The 17,806-nt window shown below is 38.6% G+C and overlaps 1 protein-coding gene across 1 annotated transcript; it reads left to right on the top strand.

Annotated features, from left to right (window-relative positions):
* The first annotated feature begins 6,459 nt into the window (after positions 1–6,459).
* LOC123963453 (T-box transcription factor TBX2b-like) lies at positions 6,460–12,433 on the top strand. Its single transcript, XM_046040331.1, is given in 8 exon segments — positions 6,460–6,940; positions 7,329–7,596; positions 7,789–7,935; positions 8,212–8,288; positions 8,400–8,557; positions 9,699–10,252; positions 11,900–12,156; positions 12,158–12,433. Coding segments are annotated over 8 exon segments (1,854 nt in total). The 5' UTR covers positions 6,460–6,599; the 3' UTR covers positions 12,210–12,433.
* The last annotated feature ends 5,373 nt before the right edge of the window (positions 12,434–17,806 follow it).

Below are 17,806 nucleotides of genomic sequence, written 5' to 3'. Positions count from 1 at the left end.
AAAACCAAGATGACAAAATAGCAGGAGGATTCAAAATGACAGTCCACAAACCAATGGGTGATGTCACAGTGGCTATGCCCATTTCCTTTTTACAGACTACTATGTTGACCCATACAGACAGACCCCCAACCAAGCAGGCTCAAGTGTTACTTCACAGAGCCGCTAGCATGGCTGTAGACTCTTGATCTAATTTGACTTAAAGCAGAGATGAACCTAAAATGCTCCATTGAGCTTGGAGTCGGGTGATCATGTTTTTGTGTGTTCATCATTATGAGTGACCCCCTTGACATTGCACGTCATTTGATCCATTGTTAACATCAAATAATTGATTAGCGCAGATTTAATTTTACACCACAAACAAATCAGTGTTCTCCCTGAGGGCTGGAAATTGTTCTGCAGGTCAGTAGTTGTAACTCAGAATTATTTTTTATTTAAAAACATTTTGTTGTACTTTTGCTAAGAATCATGTTAGTCACCATGAAAGTTTGAAATAATACCTAGCAGTTATGTGTATTTATGTTTTTGTAAAGACCCAGCATACAGCATAATCAGAGACTGTAACATTGTTGAATTTCTCTGTAAAGTGAGCTGTGGTGCCACACAGCTGCACTGACTGTCATGTAATATTGAGTATTGTGGAGCCATCTTGTCCTCTCAGGTCCCATCCACCACTGTCGGATGCCCTTAGGCAGGGAGACAGGCTTATTTGGTTATAAAAGGCCCCTTCAGAAAAAAACACACAGAAAGTGCTATGCACAGTAGACACTAAGAGCCATCACACTGCTGCTAGAAGTTTCAGAAGGATTGAAAGGTTGCTCCACAAAGACTTTTAGATGAGTAAAAAGGCAGCTCAACAAAAGCCTTCTGCTGGCTGTCTGTCTCTCTGATGGGATTTCTGACCCTTTTGGAGACAAAAAAAATGCACAGGAGTGGCAGGCTTCGAAGGATGAGGGATAAATAATTGAATAGCAAATCTAATGCAGCAAAGCTACCCAAGAGCCACAACATCCCAAAGGGTAAAGGTCTAAACCTTTGTAACAAGTTATGTCCTCAGACATGTGACAAGTTTTATTCTCAGTCGAAATTATTAACATCTTTTTGTCCCATTTAGTATTCTGCGTTGGGTTCATGGCTCCACAACAGTATGTTCTCATAAATAGTAGATCCCAATTTCAAGCCAGTATTTCAATATTAAATTTTTTCCAACTGTCTGTGTAGTATATGCATTAAATTCCAGTATACAGTAAATGGTCCTGACAGTCAGTTTAAGATCAAAACTAAATTGGGGTGTACTGCATTACATTTGCAATTAAAATTTATTTGATTTAACTAAAAAGCGAGAAAGCCATGTCATCTTTATTAAAAACATTTATGCAAGAAGCTTTCAAAGTTGAGAGCCACACACATCAGTTGCTAGTTAGACTGTCAGTCCAACTGAAAGCCTGCTAAATGAATTTGTAGGAAAACACTTCGTCTTCCTGTAAATCCAGTAAATTTAAAAACAAACCAAGTCATTGTGGTGCCACAGTGCCTCAACAGGGAGTCAACTCAGTCTCAGTGGCCTCACTCTTTAAAGAATTAGACTTACTTCCAAAATAAGAAGTCTGTCTGCCATGCCAATGAGTCGAATGTTTAATTTATTTGGGAAGCAAAAATATTTCTTAATTCCATTAAGCGAATAAAAGCTGCTTTTTTTCAAAGGCCATTGGACATTTTGTAGCGTTCATTAGTCTTTAAGATGGTTAGAATTGACTGGCGTCTCTTACAGCATGTCTATTAGGCCCTGATTAAATTTAGGGCCATATATTTATAGTCTCTGCTGCTAGAACAATGACTCTTTATGATTAGTTGTGTCTTTGCATCTCTGTCATCAAATTAGGTTGGAATCCCAGACGCTTAGAGTCTGTGCTTGAAACACCACCACAAATGGGTTAATGCAATGCAAAATTGATTACTACTACATTAAGTTTAGCTCGCAGACAGCGTGTCTCTTTCTCAGAGGTCAGTGGATACACACATGAGCCTTTCACACTAAAGGCTCATGTGTGAAAAGTATGAATTGATGTGTGTCTTTTGTGCAGTTCCTATTTTCACACTGGGCTGCTGTGGTGTTCTACAAAGATTGTGCTTGGATGAATTTATTCATATTCAATCAAACTACATAGTTGCTTGATTGACTAGAAAATAGGACGCCTGTACAGTGGGATGCAATGCATACAATATAGCACTGCAAGAAATACCAACTTATTTATAATGTTCTTTATTTGTTGAGACTACTTCAGTTGCTTGCATGTTGTATCGGTCTGTGGATTTTGAGTCTGTATTTTGTAGTAATATTGGACTGAATTACATAAAAGGTGCTTCTAATGCTTTGTCAACCACATTCACATACAGCAGCAACAATGTTAGGACAGGACAAAAGCTAAAAGCTAACATGCATGATAACAATGTTAATAATGACAGTACTAACATTATGATGTTTAGCAGGTGCAATGTTTACCATTAGTTTACTGCATTAACATGCTAACATTTTATTAGCACAAAACAGCAAGTACCGCTGAGGGTGAAGGTCATTTCATTAGTTTTGTAGGTATTTCGTATTTGACAAATGAGTATTGGACAGTATTGGACTAATTACATTTTGACTTGATGATGTTGCCAGATGGAAAGTTAATGGATAACCAAAGCTATGACTGTGCATGTACTTACCAAATTTCTCAGCAATCCATCCAATAGTTGTTGAAACAGTTCAGGAAATAAAGTCGAGCTAATGGTAGTCCTAGAGGAAAAGTCAAGGGAACACCAAAGTCAACATGATTCATCTACATGAATATCATGGCAATCCATCCAGTATTTGTTGAGATATATCTGTCTGGAAAAAACACAAAAGCACAAATCCATTATTTCCAGGGTCCCTGTCCTTGTGTTTTCTAATAGCTTTAATACAACATACAGAAAGGAAGTAAAAAAAAGAAAGAAAACTTTGTAACACAGTGACACATTGCCTACACATTACTATGCATCTAATCTGCTCTCATTGTGTCATTCATCTTCTCTTTCATTTATTTTACTGAGCTTAACAGCTAAAAGTGATGCTTTAAGCATGGAGGTCAAGCGAGAGTAATATCAACCAGTCTGCTACTGTGTTAATGACTTTAGACACGTGATGATACTATGCTTCAAGCAGGCATGTGGCTTTCAGTGCAGAGCATTGGCATTATAGTTCTCTACTTGATCAAGGTTCTAAGTTAATTTATTTGTCATTTTACAACACAGCATCGAACAGTGAATATACAAGTTATAGCCCGCTTCACGCTACACACACAGAACATACCTACAAATATTGAAAATTAGAATAAAAAGGAAGATAAAAACTACTTATTATATACAGTTATATACGTGTATTAAACATATGATAATTTGTTCAGTTCTCCTTTCTTTTTATTAAATGATTTTGTGAACAGCCTATGGAAGTTAGAGTTGTACTACAGTAAACAGTAAAAACATGGCAAATGGTAAAAATGGTGTCTGGAAACAAAAAAACGCAAATGGGTACTTTAAGATGCAGAACAAAGCTTCACCCCTTTGTAATAAAGACCTAGATTCACATTCTACTCAGCTGGAGCTCAGAAAAGTACACTGAAGTTGGAACTTTGACTGGGAAAGTGATACCATTGTGAATCACAGGCAGATGTTTTCATGTAACAACACATATATGTTGGTATAATAGATGTATGATATTCATATGCAGAGGGTCCAAATGTCTTTTTTTCCTATAATCTTAATTACATGAAAGATAGTCATAACTGAATACACCAATAAACCTTTTATATAATACAGATCCCAATTTCTGGAGCTACACTAATCCCAGTATCTAGGCCTTAGTCAGGCCCGTTCTCACTCCCAAGTCAACACAAATGGATGCTTGGTCAAGACCCCTTGGCATCATTTTTTAACACACTGGGCAATCCTTTAGCGTATTGTTCAACGCTACAGGTAGGCCTAGTATAACAACTTGTTGCACATGTCAATATGTGCAACAAGTTGGGAGTGAGAACCTGTTGGATTAAAACAAGACAATACAAAGTCCAGACAACACTTGAGGTGACCGGTCCTTAGACCTCTCTACTCAGCCATAAGTCCACACTTAAGTTATTGTTCCATCCTCTTCCTTCCTTTTATCATTTAAGAGTGCTCTCCAACCTTCAGATGTGATATGTACTTCATTGGCTTGCCCTTTGGATGACTTGCCAGGAACCCTCAGTGGCCCACCATATTTCTGAATTTGTCCCAGGTGTGGACTGTGAACATAGAGATAAACTTGCACCATCACTGAGATTAATAGTTTCCTTCCTGTTCTGGCGCTTCTCTAAATCTGTCGGCTGAGGCAGCACCACAGAAGAATGAAGGCATATACAGTAGACCCAACCACCGGCACTCCCCTCTTCAACCACAGACTTTTTTCACAGTGTTGTTGGTGGCTGTGCAAAACAGGCAACCTTATGTGAATATTCACAGAAAGGAATGGAAACTGATGTCTCTCCACTCTTCTTCTTCTCTGTGTTAAATAGACATTTTCTCCAAGATTCTGCAAATTATATAGTATAGATAATTGATCTATATTCTTACAGAATATTTATAACATTTTTATGTCTTCATTATTAATAATTCCCTTGTGATTTTGTACTTTTTGTGTGCATTATTGTACAAATATGTTCTCACAAACATAAACAAAAAATATATAAAACATAAAGTATTGCTATATGCTAATTCAGTTAGTTGTCTACCACTGATTTTACAATCAAAAAATATCAATAATTGTCAGTTACTTTTTTAGGCATGTGCCTTTTAAGATGACCATAGGAAGTTTTCATGAAAGAAAAACTTTGCCAGAATATGCAATTCGGTAAATTACATCATTGACCATATGTTGTGTTTCTAGACATTGTGGTAGCCTAATATTGATGTGTAATGGGTGACAAAAAGGCATCCCTAAGAAGTCCTACTGCCTACATCTACATACAGAAAATGTTTATAGGACCATCAGCTGTCCAGGAAATGAGTTTATTGTAATTAATTGACAAAAATAAAGGCCTGTATTTAAGTAGTTGTTATTGTCCTTATTTTTAACAGATCACACGGATACCAAGACAACCAAAACTTCATTTGAAATAAAATGTGTCTCTTTGTCCTAAACGTTCGTGACTCAATAATTAGTAGGCCCATGGACAAATTAGTCTACTGAAAGACTGCGCACATTTCACCCAAAGCCAGTATTTTGCTTAATCTTAGAGTGGTATGGTGAGGGAGAATCAAAACCTCACTAAATGAGGAAAAAGAGCCCAAAATAGTTGAAGCAATGTAGCCTATAGGCTGCAGTGAAAAGAAAACTGGAGCAGGCCAGTTTCCCAAATGTGAAGTGACAGGAGAGAGCTCTTGACTCTTTGGGGGCCCATGGCATCAAGCCCGCTTTAATGAACAGATCCGGCTTTACCACTTAATTAGAAATAGTGGGTGTTTTCAAAAGATGGATAAGTGAATGAAGTTGGGCAGCGATGCAGCAGAAAAAATCGACATTTAAAGTTACCATGAATGCCACCATGCGTAAATTATAGCCTATGACAGGAAATAACGATTTCCATAAATTCAGACACACGTTGAGAATGTGACTTTCATTTGGGGGGAAAGCAGGACGACAATTTTAATTACATTTTAATTACAATTTTAAAATGTTATACCTTTATTAGGGATTAGCCTAAAAAGACTCACTGAGAATAATAGATCTGTTTTTCAATAGTGTCATGGCTAAGACAGGCAGCAGCACAAATAACAGGGCTGCAGACACGAGACAAACATAAAACATTTAAAAAAATAAAAACAATAGTCATAATAGGCCTACATTTGCCTTTCACTTAGGCTATAGAAACTTAACACACAGTATACAAATTAAATTAAATTAAAAACCTGGGCTAAAAAGTCTATATTTGGGACAGAACTGAATCGTCTTATAAACCTTGTTTGGTCATATTTAAACAACAATAATACAGTAGTTATAACAATAAGCCCCAATTAGCTATTATCTCCATTCTTGTTAATAGTATCATTATTAGCCAACTATAGCATAATGTTTTAAAATATGACAATTTTAGCACAATAAATATTCATTATTCCATGATGTGTTTATTTATGCTGTTTATGCATTTCATCTAATCCACTAATCCTAACATGCCTCTCTCTCCCTCTCGCCAGAGCGGGTGAAACCACGCCCAGCGTTCTGTAGCCTAATTGGTAGCCTTCCGTACGGACAAGTAGTCACATTTAGCTAATTAGTGTAACAGGCTTTGCGCATGGCCACAAGTCTACTAACCAAAGTGGATCTACCCGCTGAAACATTTAGGGACATCCTAATCCTTGCCTTTGCTCCAGTAGGCTATCAGGGCGTGTGTGCTTTTTAACCCCGCTGACCTTTTGATCATGCTACAAAACTCATCAACTCTTATTAGCTTGTTGCAATTTGGATGTAGACGCCCGTGCGCCTGCGGCATCAAGTGGCCTGAGACTTTACAGTAGCCTATCGACAGGTCAGATCGAATGCCCTGATGAGACATCCAGTTGACACAGCGGCTGCCATGGCTTACCATCCTTTACATGCTTATCGACCAGGTGCCTTGCCCTGGTCAGCCTTCTTTACCGCCACTCAGCCCTCGTTTTTCCCCGACGTCGCCTCCCTGTCAGAGTCTCTGTCGGAGCAGGATGCCTCTAACGCGGGGCTGCACGCAGCTCTGAGACACCAACATCAGCCAGCTCACCCGCGGTCCGTGAAAAGCCTGCAGTCAGAGGAAGAGCTGGATGATGACCCGAAAGTCACGCTGGACTCGAAGAATTTATGGAATGAATTTCACAAAATGGGAACCGAGATGGTAATTACAAAATCTGGAAGGTACGTAGCTAAACTACAATAGAACATTATTTTATTAGGCTATATGGTACAATATGATAGGCTCTTACTCTTTTTTATGTTATCTGTTTTGAAGTTGTCTTGTGTTTTGTAGTGCCACATCGAACATTGTAACATTGCCTATGGCTATTATGTTCATTAATTCACATTTCAGAGGAAGGAAAAGGCGCAAGTCATCTCTATTTGTTTGTTATTTTTAACTTTGCGCAGTTACTACAGGCCTATGTTATAAAAAAAGAAGTCCCATCTGTTCAGACATTTAAATCCTCTAATCGCATATTTTATATTAATAAAAGAATGCTCCAAAACAGCAATTGGAAGCTCGTCGCTTGCAAATAAACCAAATTAAAGTTTTTTTCGTTAATTCCAGGAGGATGTTTCCGCCATTCAAAGTGCGGGTAGACGGGCTGGTTGACACAGCAAAATATATCTTGCTGATGGACATTGTCACTGCTGATGACTGCCGCTACAAGTTTCACAACTCCCGCTGGGTGGTGGGTGGAAAAGCTGACCCGGAGATGCCAAAGCGCATGTACATCCACCCGGACAGCCCTTCCAAAGGAGATCATTGGATGAGCAAGCCCGTCGCTTTTCATAAACTCAAACTCACCAATAATATTTCTGATAAGCGCGGATTTGTAAGTAGCAATCATTTAAAATTCCTTTCTTGTTGTATATGACTTGTTATTGATAGGCTATCCCTTTTCTAAATTGGCTGCAATTGGTATGATGAAAAATCCTATAACATTTCAGTATGAGCTTACAGTAACCTTGTTACTTATTTTCCAACAACATACATTTTTGACTTTCTTTGCATTTATTTTTTACAGACAATCTTGAATTCAATGCATAAATACCAACCCAGATTTCATATTGTGAGAGCCAACGACATAATGAAGCTTCCATACAGTACCTTCCGGACTTACGTTTTCCCGGAGACGGAGTTCATCGCTGTCACTGCCTATCAGAACGAAAAGGTAAACCCCATCCTCCACCCTCCACACTCACACATGTAGCTATCATACAGGGGATGCTACTGGCAACGATTTCAAAGTGATGTGGATTTTATTTACATGAAAAATGAGAGAAAGTCTGGCGCCTGCTGCGAAGGTCTGGAAAACTGCAGGTAAATTTGCTCCAAAACTTGGCCCTCATTAGTCCCACTAAGCTTTTTGGATACTGATATTACACTACTCTAATGTTAGGTTATGTCTATTTTTTATGACTAACCAATTTTTCTTCTTCTCTGTAAGATTACACAGCTAAAAATCGACAACAATCCCTTTGCCAAAGGATTCAGGGACGCTGGAAATGGGAGACGAGAAAAAAGGTATGTTTTGTGATTAGAATTCATCATAATATATATATATATAACAGTATATATATATATATATATATACACACACACACTGTAGACCCAATCTCAATTTGTTATCTGCAGGGATAAGCAGTTGACCAGTTCTGCGCTGCATGAGAACCAAAGCAAAGCAGACCTGGACTGTGCTGATTCTGATGACTCATGTGATCTACCCAGTGATCAGTTTTATTCCCCTTGGGAGCTAGTGAGCAGCCCTCTGATGTCCACACCAATCTGTCAAGGTGGGTTAGCTTACACACACATTGTTGTTGTTATATTGCACCCTTTATGGCAATGTTTCTATTATCCCAAATTATTTTCTACAGGACTAACCAACTGCTGTATTCAGGGTTTTTTCACTACAGGAACTTATCCTTCCATCCACCATTATAATATTAGATTGCAGAAGTTAACAAGATAGTCCTTTTTCACAGCATACATAAACTTTGCACTGAGGTAACAGAGACACAGAGTAAGTCATGATCGACATGCATGCATGTGCAATACCAGGATCGTGAAACAACTGAACAAGCATCTGAACTGAATTAAGCCATCCATCCATCCATCCATCCATCCATCCATCCATCCATCCATCGTCAACCGCTTATCCTACGGACAGGGTCGCGGGGGGCTGGAGCCAATCCCAGCTGACATCGGGCGAAAGGTGGGGTACACCCTGGACAGGTCGCCAATCTATCGCAGGGCCACACACAAACAACCAGTCACACTCACACTCACACCTAAGGACAATTTAGGGTCACCAATCAACCTAGGCCGCTTTGGACAGTGGGAGGAAGCCAGAGCACCATGCAGACACGGGGAGAACATAAATTAAGCCATCTTCAGTTTTATTATTTATACCTATGCTTTTCGTACTGTGAAATGTTAACATGCCTTCAGTGAAAAAGGCCAATAGCTGGCTTTCTGAAGTGTTACCTAATGTCAATGGAGATGACGTATTCTGAGAAAATGAGATGGGTGTTTCTGATATTTTGTTATTATATGTACTAAATCAATATTTGACTACCACAAATCAGCTAGTAATTGGTACTCAAGTTAAGGGTTTTTTGACTCAATTTCTGTTACTTGATTTGCACTTGCACTTGAGGACTAGGTTGGCTGCAATAAACAAACATGGAGAAATGTTGTTCAGATGGAGCCTTTAACTTCAATTAACTGTGTGACTCAATTTGACAAAACAAAAGTAGTTTGCTTTACTGAATGAGCTGGTGCTGTGGGAGTAGTCACACATGAACACTGTCTCATCCATGCCTCAAGATGTTTGCACAAATAATCTCTCTCTCCTCCTAACTGTGTTCTAATTATGTACAGAAATATGCTTACTTTTAACTTTAATGAATATAATGATTGTTTTCCCCGCAGATGAGAACAATATTGGAAGTGATTCAGACAATGATCTACAAGATGAGGACATAGCTGAAGGCAGCCCTTCCAGGACTGAACATAGGCCTATATCTACTTTAAGTCCGAAGAGCAAGGAGATACTGTGGAACAAGTCTGCTCTCAGTAAGAGCAACAGCAATCAGGCGACAACATCAGAAAGAACAGTGTTTAGAATGTCAGATGATACGTACCCTATGGAGATCGATCCTTCAAAAAAGCGAATGAGAAGAATCCAAGATGGGGTCCTGCCCATGAGGTTGCAAAAGCAGAGCTCGCCATCCCCCAGCGTTGGTCAGCTTCAGACTTTGGATTTCTCAAGTGCGCATAGCCAAAAATTTCTTAAACTTGGGGCACCTTTGTTGTTTCATCCTGGACAGTTGTCAGTAAAGCCAGAGGCATTTTCCGCCACGGGTGTTGGACATCTGTTTTCTTCTTCGCCTGGAGAAAATGACATAGAAAATGGTGTCCTTTCTTCTCAAAGCATCACCCCTCCCTTCATGTGTCACCTGGCACAGCACATGCTGCCATCTCAGGTACGCTTCAGCAGGAATACTGTATTCTAGAATCAGACATATTTTAACACACATAGTCAGCAGATATCATAGTCTGAGGATGTTGGTTCCTTAAAGGGTCCATTCACACATACAAGCACACATTTTTTCACTGAAACATCCAGCACTACTCCAAGGGAAATGGCATTTTCATTGCTCCTCAAAGCTCGTAAAAATTACACTGAAGGTGTCTTCCCAGAAACAATGTCCTCGTTACTCAGGGTAATCTTCAGACCTCGCTGTCAACAATTTTCATTAGGACTATTACTTTGGTGGAAAGCATGTCAGGTGAAAACTGTTCACATTAAGGTCTGTTAATGCTTTGAGCACCATAAATGAAATTCCATATAGCGGGAAATTTCAGAGACGATATCTCTAGCCCCACTGGAAAAAAGCAGAAAAGGTATTTTTGTAATATAAATGAACTGACCCTTTACATTGTACTCTGTATATTTGACATAAGCCCTTCAGCCTCCAGCCAATCACATATTTGTGCTCTTAATGAGCATTAATGAAATAGGTACTTCAAATTCAAGGCAAAGGTACAAACGTTATGAAAGGCAAATTACATACGTCTGAGATTAGAGCAATATAGAAGGTGTATAATGGGAGGCAGATTTGAAGGTCAGATAGGAGAGCTGAGATAAAGAGCTGGGCTGAATTTCTGGAAAAAAGGGATCTGAAGTGACAGATGTTACAGTGAGCAAATCTGCAAGGTCAATCTGTTGCTGTAGTGCAAGCCTCAAAAGATAAGTCACAGAGTGTAATGACCCTTGAGGCCAATTTGAGCAAGTTGGGCTACATCATCGTATGTGTTAAACACTACTTGGCAATAAAGCTCCTTCTCATTCTCATTCTGATTCTGATAAATGAAAATTGACTTGATTTGACCAATAATCTAATCCAGGCCAGAGGTTAAGAGATGAGTTTTAGCAAGATGGTTACCTTGGTAAGAAATAATGAAAAACTAAAATGTGCGACACAAAATTGTTATATTTCCAACTTTTCTCTAATCTTAGACGGTAAAACTACTCCTCAGCTGTGCTCAAGTGCTCGTAGACATGCAACCTGTGATGAGGGGACACAAACAGATTCTCATGAAGTGTTCACAAGCAGTTTGAGCAGAAGTCACTGTGCTCTTTTTATTATAATGTATATGAGCCTAGTAAAGTGCAGATTTCTTCTCTGTGTACTTCATACTGGCATTTTCTTGGCTGGATTTCATAGGAAATTACTGTTTGCAAACAACAGTTTAAATATAAATTATGAATAATTCATCCTCAGATAAAGCCCATATGAAATTTTAGTTTAGTATACAGACCTTTGCAGTATGCAGGTGAGCGTCAACAGTAAAGCATATGTGTTATTACTGTTGTAGCTGGATTAGATCAGTAGCCCTTATTACTGTAATTTGCTAACACCTTGGAATTCCACCATTAAATCAGATGCATGCATGGTATTGCATGGCTTATTTTTTGTTCAATGCCACAGTGTCAATACCTTTAATATTTAATGAACTAATGTAAGATTTGCAATATAATATTTTACAAGGCGGTACATGAAAATGTAGGAAGATAAGAAAATCCATGGTGCAGTGTTAGGAAAATTAACTCTTTTTTTTTCATGCAGGGAATTTCACCATTTGGAGGATTGTTCTCCTATCCCTACAACTACGTGGCAGCACCAGTTGCAATTGCTTCAGCTCTCCCCACCAGTTCTGCAACCTCTACGCTGACTGGAAAGAACTGTTTCCGCTTCCCTCAGCCATGGTTACGATTCAGCCCTTATCAGATCCCCACTTCTGTCACCTCGAGCCAAAACCTGCTCACAACCAGATCGCCTGGCAGTTCAAACTCACAATCTGAGCTGTCCAAATCAGGGAGCAGACTCAAGTCAAGTGTCTGACCATCACTGCCACAAAACCAAGGCCAAACAATAGCCAAAAACATTGTGGACTATGGGTCCGATTAATGCAAAACATGCACTATGTGGTTTAAGGACTTGATAAACCACTTCATCCACAATAGATGGATACGGATTTTGGATGATAGACACACAGACACATTTATGAAGTAGCACATAATGATCACCTAAAATAACTGTTTTGTCAGAAAATGCATGTCATGATAGTATTTAATGGTGGAGTATGCAATTCCGGAGAAATCCAATAAACACTGATTTGGTGATTTGATGGTCGAAAGACACCTACACATTCTCAAATCAATTCTTACTTGATGTCCTATGTTAATAAAAAACAATTCAAATTAAATATGCTCGTTGGAATTCCTTTAGGAAAGATGAGCTTTACAAAATACATTACCGCAAGTGGAATGCTCCATAGGACAACTATGTGCTTTAATTCTGAATAAAATAAACTTTATTATTGTTTTATTCTGTATGATGGTGTAAAATTTTTTCCTTGTCATTTTGTTTTCTTGCTATAAAACATGACTTATCAAAGCCTTTTCAGACTGAATACTGTAAATGATGACTGCCTGCCATTGAGATATGATAAAAATTGTATACCACCTGTTCAGTTTTACATTCTGTTGATGTACCGAAGCGGCACTATTGACTTGAGCTCAGGATTCTTTTTTTTTAACCAGCACTTTTCACAATCTAAATAAAGATGTTCACATTTCATACCGGTATCTTAATATGTTTATATTATTTGGATATAGAATTGCTGATGTTAGATTTCACACTGAATACCTATATGTCTGTTGTCAGAAATAGGTCAGATATCACATTGCCTCTTATGTCTCAGCATCTCACTCTACAAAGAAAGTCTAATCTATAATTTTGCTTCTAAGCTAATTTGTGATTGATTTCTCCACACAAACATCAAAAAAAGTATAGCGCATTGATATAGTGAACTCCATGATCGGTGTCTACCATATACACCATCAGAGATGGACACATGCATGTATAGCCTATTTTAGATGTCTCAGGAGATAGACTGGACTCAAGAGAATTAAAGTTCTAAAAGGATCATCTGGGAGTTAGGTATAATCCTTTAAAAGTAATTAAACTTGTTGCCTGGCCTGTTTGCCCTGTTGGTTACTGTTGTTAAAGTACTTCTCCGTTGGTTGCCCTTTTAATCACATTACTGTCTATTGCCACTCCAAAGGCAGTGACATTCAAATGCACTGTAAGGTAAAGAAGGCTATGAATGTAATTATCTTTATTCTGAAGTAATGGATTTGGATAGCAATCTTAGAAAACATCTTGGCACTGCTGCTCCATTTCTCTCCAAGAACCAATAATGACCATGTTTTTTAAACTGGCATATTAAAAAATGTGACACTAAAGTATTACTTTTTTGCTGCTTCATTTTATTGTTTGTGTATGCTTGTTGAAGCTCCAGCAAGCTAAAGGTTTAGCTGAGAAACAGCTGCTGCTGCCACGCCCTTGGCCATAGTAATGGCGGCTGGGCAATGAAGGTGAATGAGTGAGTCTGCTTCATTCCATATGCATGAGTGCAACTCACTGCTTTCTAGAGCAATTCCCAAAACATCTCTGCTTGTGACAGCAAAGCTGCACTAGAGTTGCTTACGCCTCTGCTTGTACATCTCCTCAACCTGCACCAAAATAATATATATATAGTTTTTGAATGCATAAATGACTTAAAGTCAATATAGAATGTTTTGACCCTTCCACACATTGCAGTTTAACACAGATTAACATCTATTCATGCAGTGTAAGAGCATGATTATATATGTTCATGTATATAGGACACATAAAGAAATGCTGAGTATCTTAAGATGAACACATTTTATCTGAACTTAAGAGGAGGAAATGTGGCTACAGTCGGCTCATGTATATAGAAGAAAGCACAACACTGCCTATTTTAGCTACACTTTCTGAACTCTTTGGCACAGTTCACTGTAAGTAAACTAACTGTGATTCACTTCACATATAAGAACTGAGAGAATAACATTGTTGAGGGGGGAAAAAGCATTACAGATGGCAATATACCCCCCACCAGCATTATAAAAGACAAAAGGCAATGTAGGCCAATTACCATTGTTCAACCCATTAAGACTCTAGACATAGCCAGTCTATGGAATAATATTAAATTGTGGATTAATGAAACATAATTCACATAATGCAGATTTTAGTGGCAACCAAGCAAAAGATTTCAGTTAAACTTGACATTCTATTAATTGTGGAGACAAAGATTACATTGCCTCGCTGGGATCCAATAGAATCATTTCACTCTTAACAGTTAAATATGTGGGTCATATTTTAAACATAATTCATTTTTATAAGAATGCAGCTATCATCATAAATCATTTTGTCAGTCATGACAAATTAACCTTGGCAAAACTGGTTCTTTTTCACTGTAGGTGCTGGTGTGAAAATGTCAGGTGGTCTCCCGGGAGAAAAATTGATCTGAAAGCCCTCTTCCTGTGCTGGGCTCCTCTCAAACCTCTACTGTGTGCATTTTCTCCTTGGCTGAGCGTAGCTTTATACTGAAAGAACATCTCCACTGGCTAAGTGTGGCGAGGAGGTCAACTGTAAAGTTTTGCAGACAGCAGAAAACTTCTCCCTGCAGTGCTGGAGAGTTCTGGGGGATGGAGGAAGAGAGGCCACAAGCGCCAAAAGGGAAGGAGAGCTCTTCTCCTGTCAACTCAACCCATATTCCCCTTTGAGAGGCAAGCAACAGCATATGTGTGGGACTGAAAGCAGTTATATTTCACTTCAAAGTGTAAGGACTATTCATTTATAGACAAGTAAAAGATTTTAACCACATGGTGCTACCCATGTATAATTGATCTGGAATGTGTCAAGAGAGTCAATAGCCTACACTTTTTCAGGTGTGTAAGGCGCAGATGTGATGTTTAACTTAGTCATCATCCTTTGCATGGCAACGTGTCAAAGCAACATGGTACATCATCTAGACTAACGTTTTTCCAGGACAATTGGTGTTCTATATTTCCTCTGAAAGTACATGCTGAGATAAAAATGTCAACACAGATGGGTTAAAGAGACTACACTGGTATCTGCAGCATAGAATATAAGTAATGCTCTCAACAGAGGCTTCATCCAAAAGCCTGTTATGTGTGCTGAATTTGGTGCTTACTGCATCATGTTAGAAGTCTGTCAACTCAGACTTAATAAGCAAATTAATCCCATTCCTTTTTGTTTTTACAAATGAAAAGTAAATGCCAATGACAGACTAGCCCAAGCAAGCACCTTTATTGCTGTTATTGCTGACTAATTTTGGTAAGTTGGTGTCCAATGCCCAGTGAGGATAAATTAAGCCTCCACTAGCAGTGTTCTAGTGTAAACCTGCACTGGATAAGGATGGCAGGTAGTTACTATATTTCCAAAAGGACTAGATTTTCATGGGAATCCTGATGCTGCACTGCTTTCTGTCCTTTCACTGAGGTCTTTAAAATAGAAGGAACCACACAGATCATTGTATCAAAGCTGGGGTAGGCAATCTATATCAGAAGCATTTTTGTTGTTGTTGAATTTCTCTTCACATCCTGACAGCAATCAATAAATCAAATGTTTTGAAAAAAAAAAGAAAGAAAAGAAATCAAGTGTCTGAGGCTGTCGTAGGGCTGTAATAAGCCCAGCCAATCATTACATTCGGCCTGAATGAACTGATTGGTGGGCCTACGTGCCTGTGCACTCATTATGCATTAAAATGTGAGACTTGGGAGGAAGGTTTGAGGGGGTTGGATTTTTTTGGTTGGATACTTTCAAAATCTAGCTATCTCTTGCTAGTTCTCAAACGTTGCCTACCCGAGCTTTAGCTGGTTTGAATTACTTTCTCCCAATTGTACAGTGAAAGGTTTGATGGTTATCAGTGAGGAGTTTTAATGAATCTATCACATGCTGTAGAGTGGGTCTGATAGTAGATGCGCAACTTTTATTATGCCAAGTTTGTTACATATATTGTTCTTTGTATGGAATAAATAAATATGCAATATTTTATTTGCATAATACATCTTTGTATCACTTCCTTTATGTATAGGTTATATGATGACAAACGCATGCCAGTGATGTTGAGCAAAAGAACAGTCAGACCTCAAGTATTTAATGTGAAGATTTATAGGTGGTGTGGAAAGACATCATTCTGAGTGCATATTAACAGTTCATATTTGCAGACAGAAACTTTGATGTTAAGACTTAAGTACTGTTATGTGATAACTGCTAAATATCTCCACTTCTGACACGCAAAGCAAAAGCATGATTGGAAGAAAAAAAAACATTACACGTTTTAATTGTCTACTGATTACAATGCAGTCATGAACCATATAAGGCATAAGGCTACCATTTCAACAAAAAATGTTGTCTTTCTAGAATCTCTGCCATTGTCCAAAATGTACTGTACTTACATGGCAACTAGAGATGGTAAACTAATGGCCTCTGAAGCCATCTAGTGGATCAAAAGTGCATTAGTGCACTTTTGAAAGACAGCATGGGTAGTGGAGTTACTCTCTCAAGTTTTGATTGGAAATACTGGCATTGAGAGGTCATTTCACTAAGTTTATGACATGGATATGGTTTAATTTAGTTAGGTTTTTAGTCACTTACTGATTGATTGGACTGTTCTGATTTTTTAATTTACATGTATTCAGTTGACAGAGCTTTTGTCCAATGCAATCCACTATTGACGTACAATATAGATCAAGGTAGCTTAAGGAGAAGCCTCCGAAAATAAGTGCCGCAACACAAGGTAGCTCCACAAGGTTGCAGGTGCATGATGTAACAGATAGGTGCATAGCACATAACTTGTAGTATTGATCATTGTACTGGTGCAGAATATTGTGATAATTTAATTTAAAAAGTGAGATTTTTGTGGAAATTATATTCCTGGTGAGAGGCTGAGCAAATAATTGAGTTACAACAAACCGGTGTCTTTGATGAATTTATTTAACAAAAGAGAATAAACAGAGAAGTACTACAACACAAATCAGCTGGACCAGAGGTTCTGTCTCCTAAGACAGTCACTAACGTCTGGCCCAGAGCAAAGGGATGCATCATCATTTACACTAGATCTAGATCTCTATGTTTTGGCGAACAGAGATCCTCTCTCGGCCTTGAATGAACATTCCAGGAGAGGCGAGGAACAACAAGAGAGGGGAAGCACAAAAACAATCTCACAGCTCGGACCTAAACCCTAGTAAATGTGGACAGACTAACATAAGAAGTATAGGAGAGAGGCCCCGATTGATTCTGGCTTATAGCTTATGAAAATCAAAAATCCACATCCATATTAGAATATTAGAATAAAGGATGTATAAAACAGACATGTCGACCTGAGAAGAGCCTTTCTCAGTCTGGTTCATTACACACAACATCAATCATGGGAAAGACTTCTGACTTGACAGTTGTCCAAAAGACACTCATTGACATGCTCCACAAGGAGGGTAAGCCACAGAAGGTCATTGCTGAAAGGGCTGGCTGGCTGACAGTGCTCTATCAAAGCATATTCATGGAAAGTTGACTGAGGTTTAAGTGTGGTAGGAAAAGGTCCACAAGCAACAGGTACAACCGCAGCCTTGAGAGGATTGTCAA

The sequence above is a fragment of the Micropterus dolomieu genome, linkage group LG23, assembly GCF_021292245.1.
Source record: "Micropterus dolomieu isolate WLL.071019.BEF.003 ecotype Adirondacks linkage group LG23, ASM2129224v1, whole genome shotgun sequence".
Classification (NCBI taxonomy): domain Eukaryota; kingdom Metazoa; phylum Chordata; class Actinopteri; order Centrarchiformes; family Centrarchidae; genus Micropterus; species Micropterus dolomieu.
Note: the sequence above shows the minus strand (reverse complement) of the source record. Positions and strands in the feature narration are given on the sequence as shown.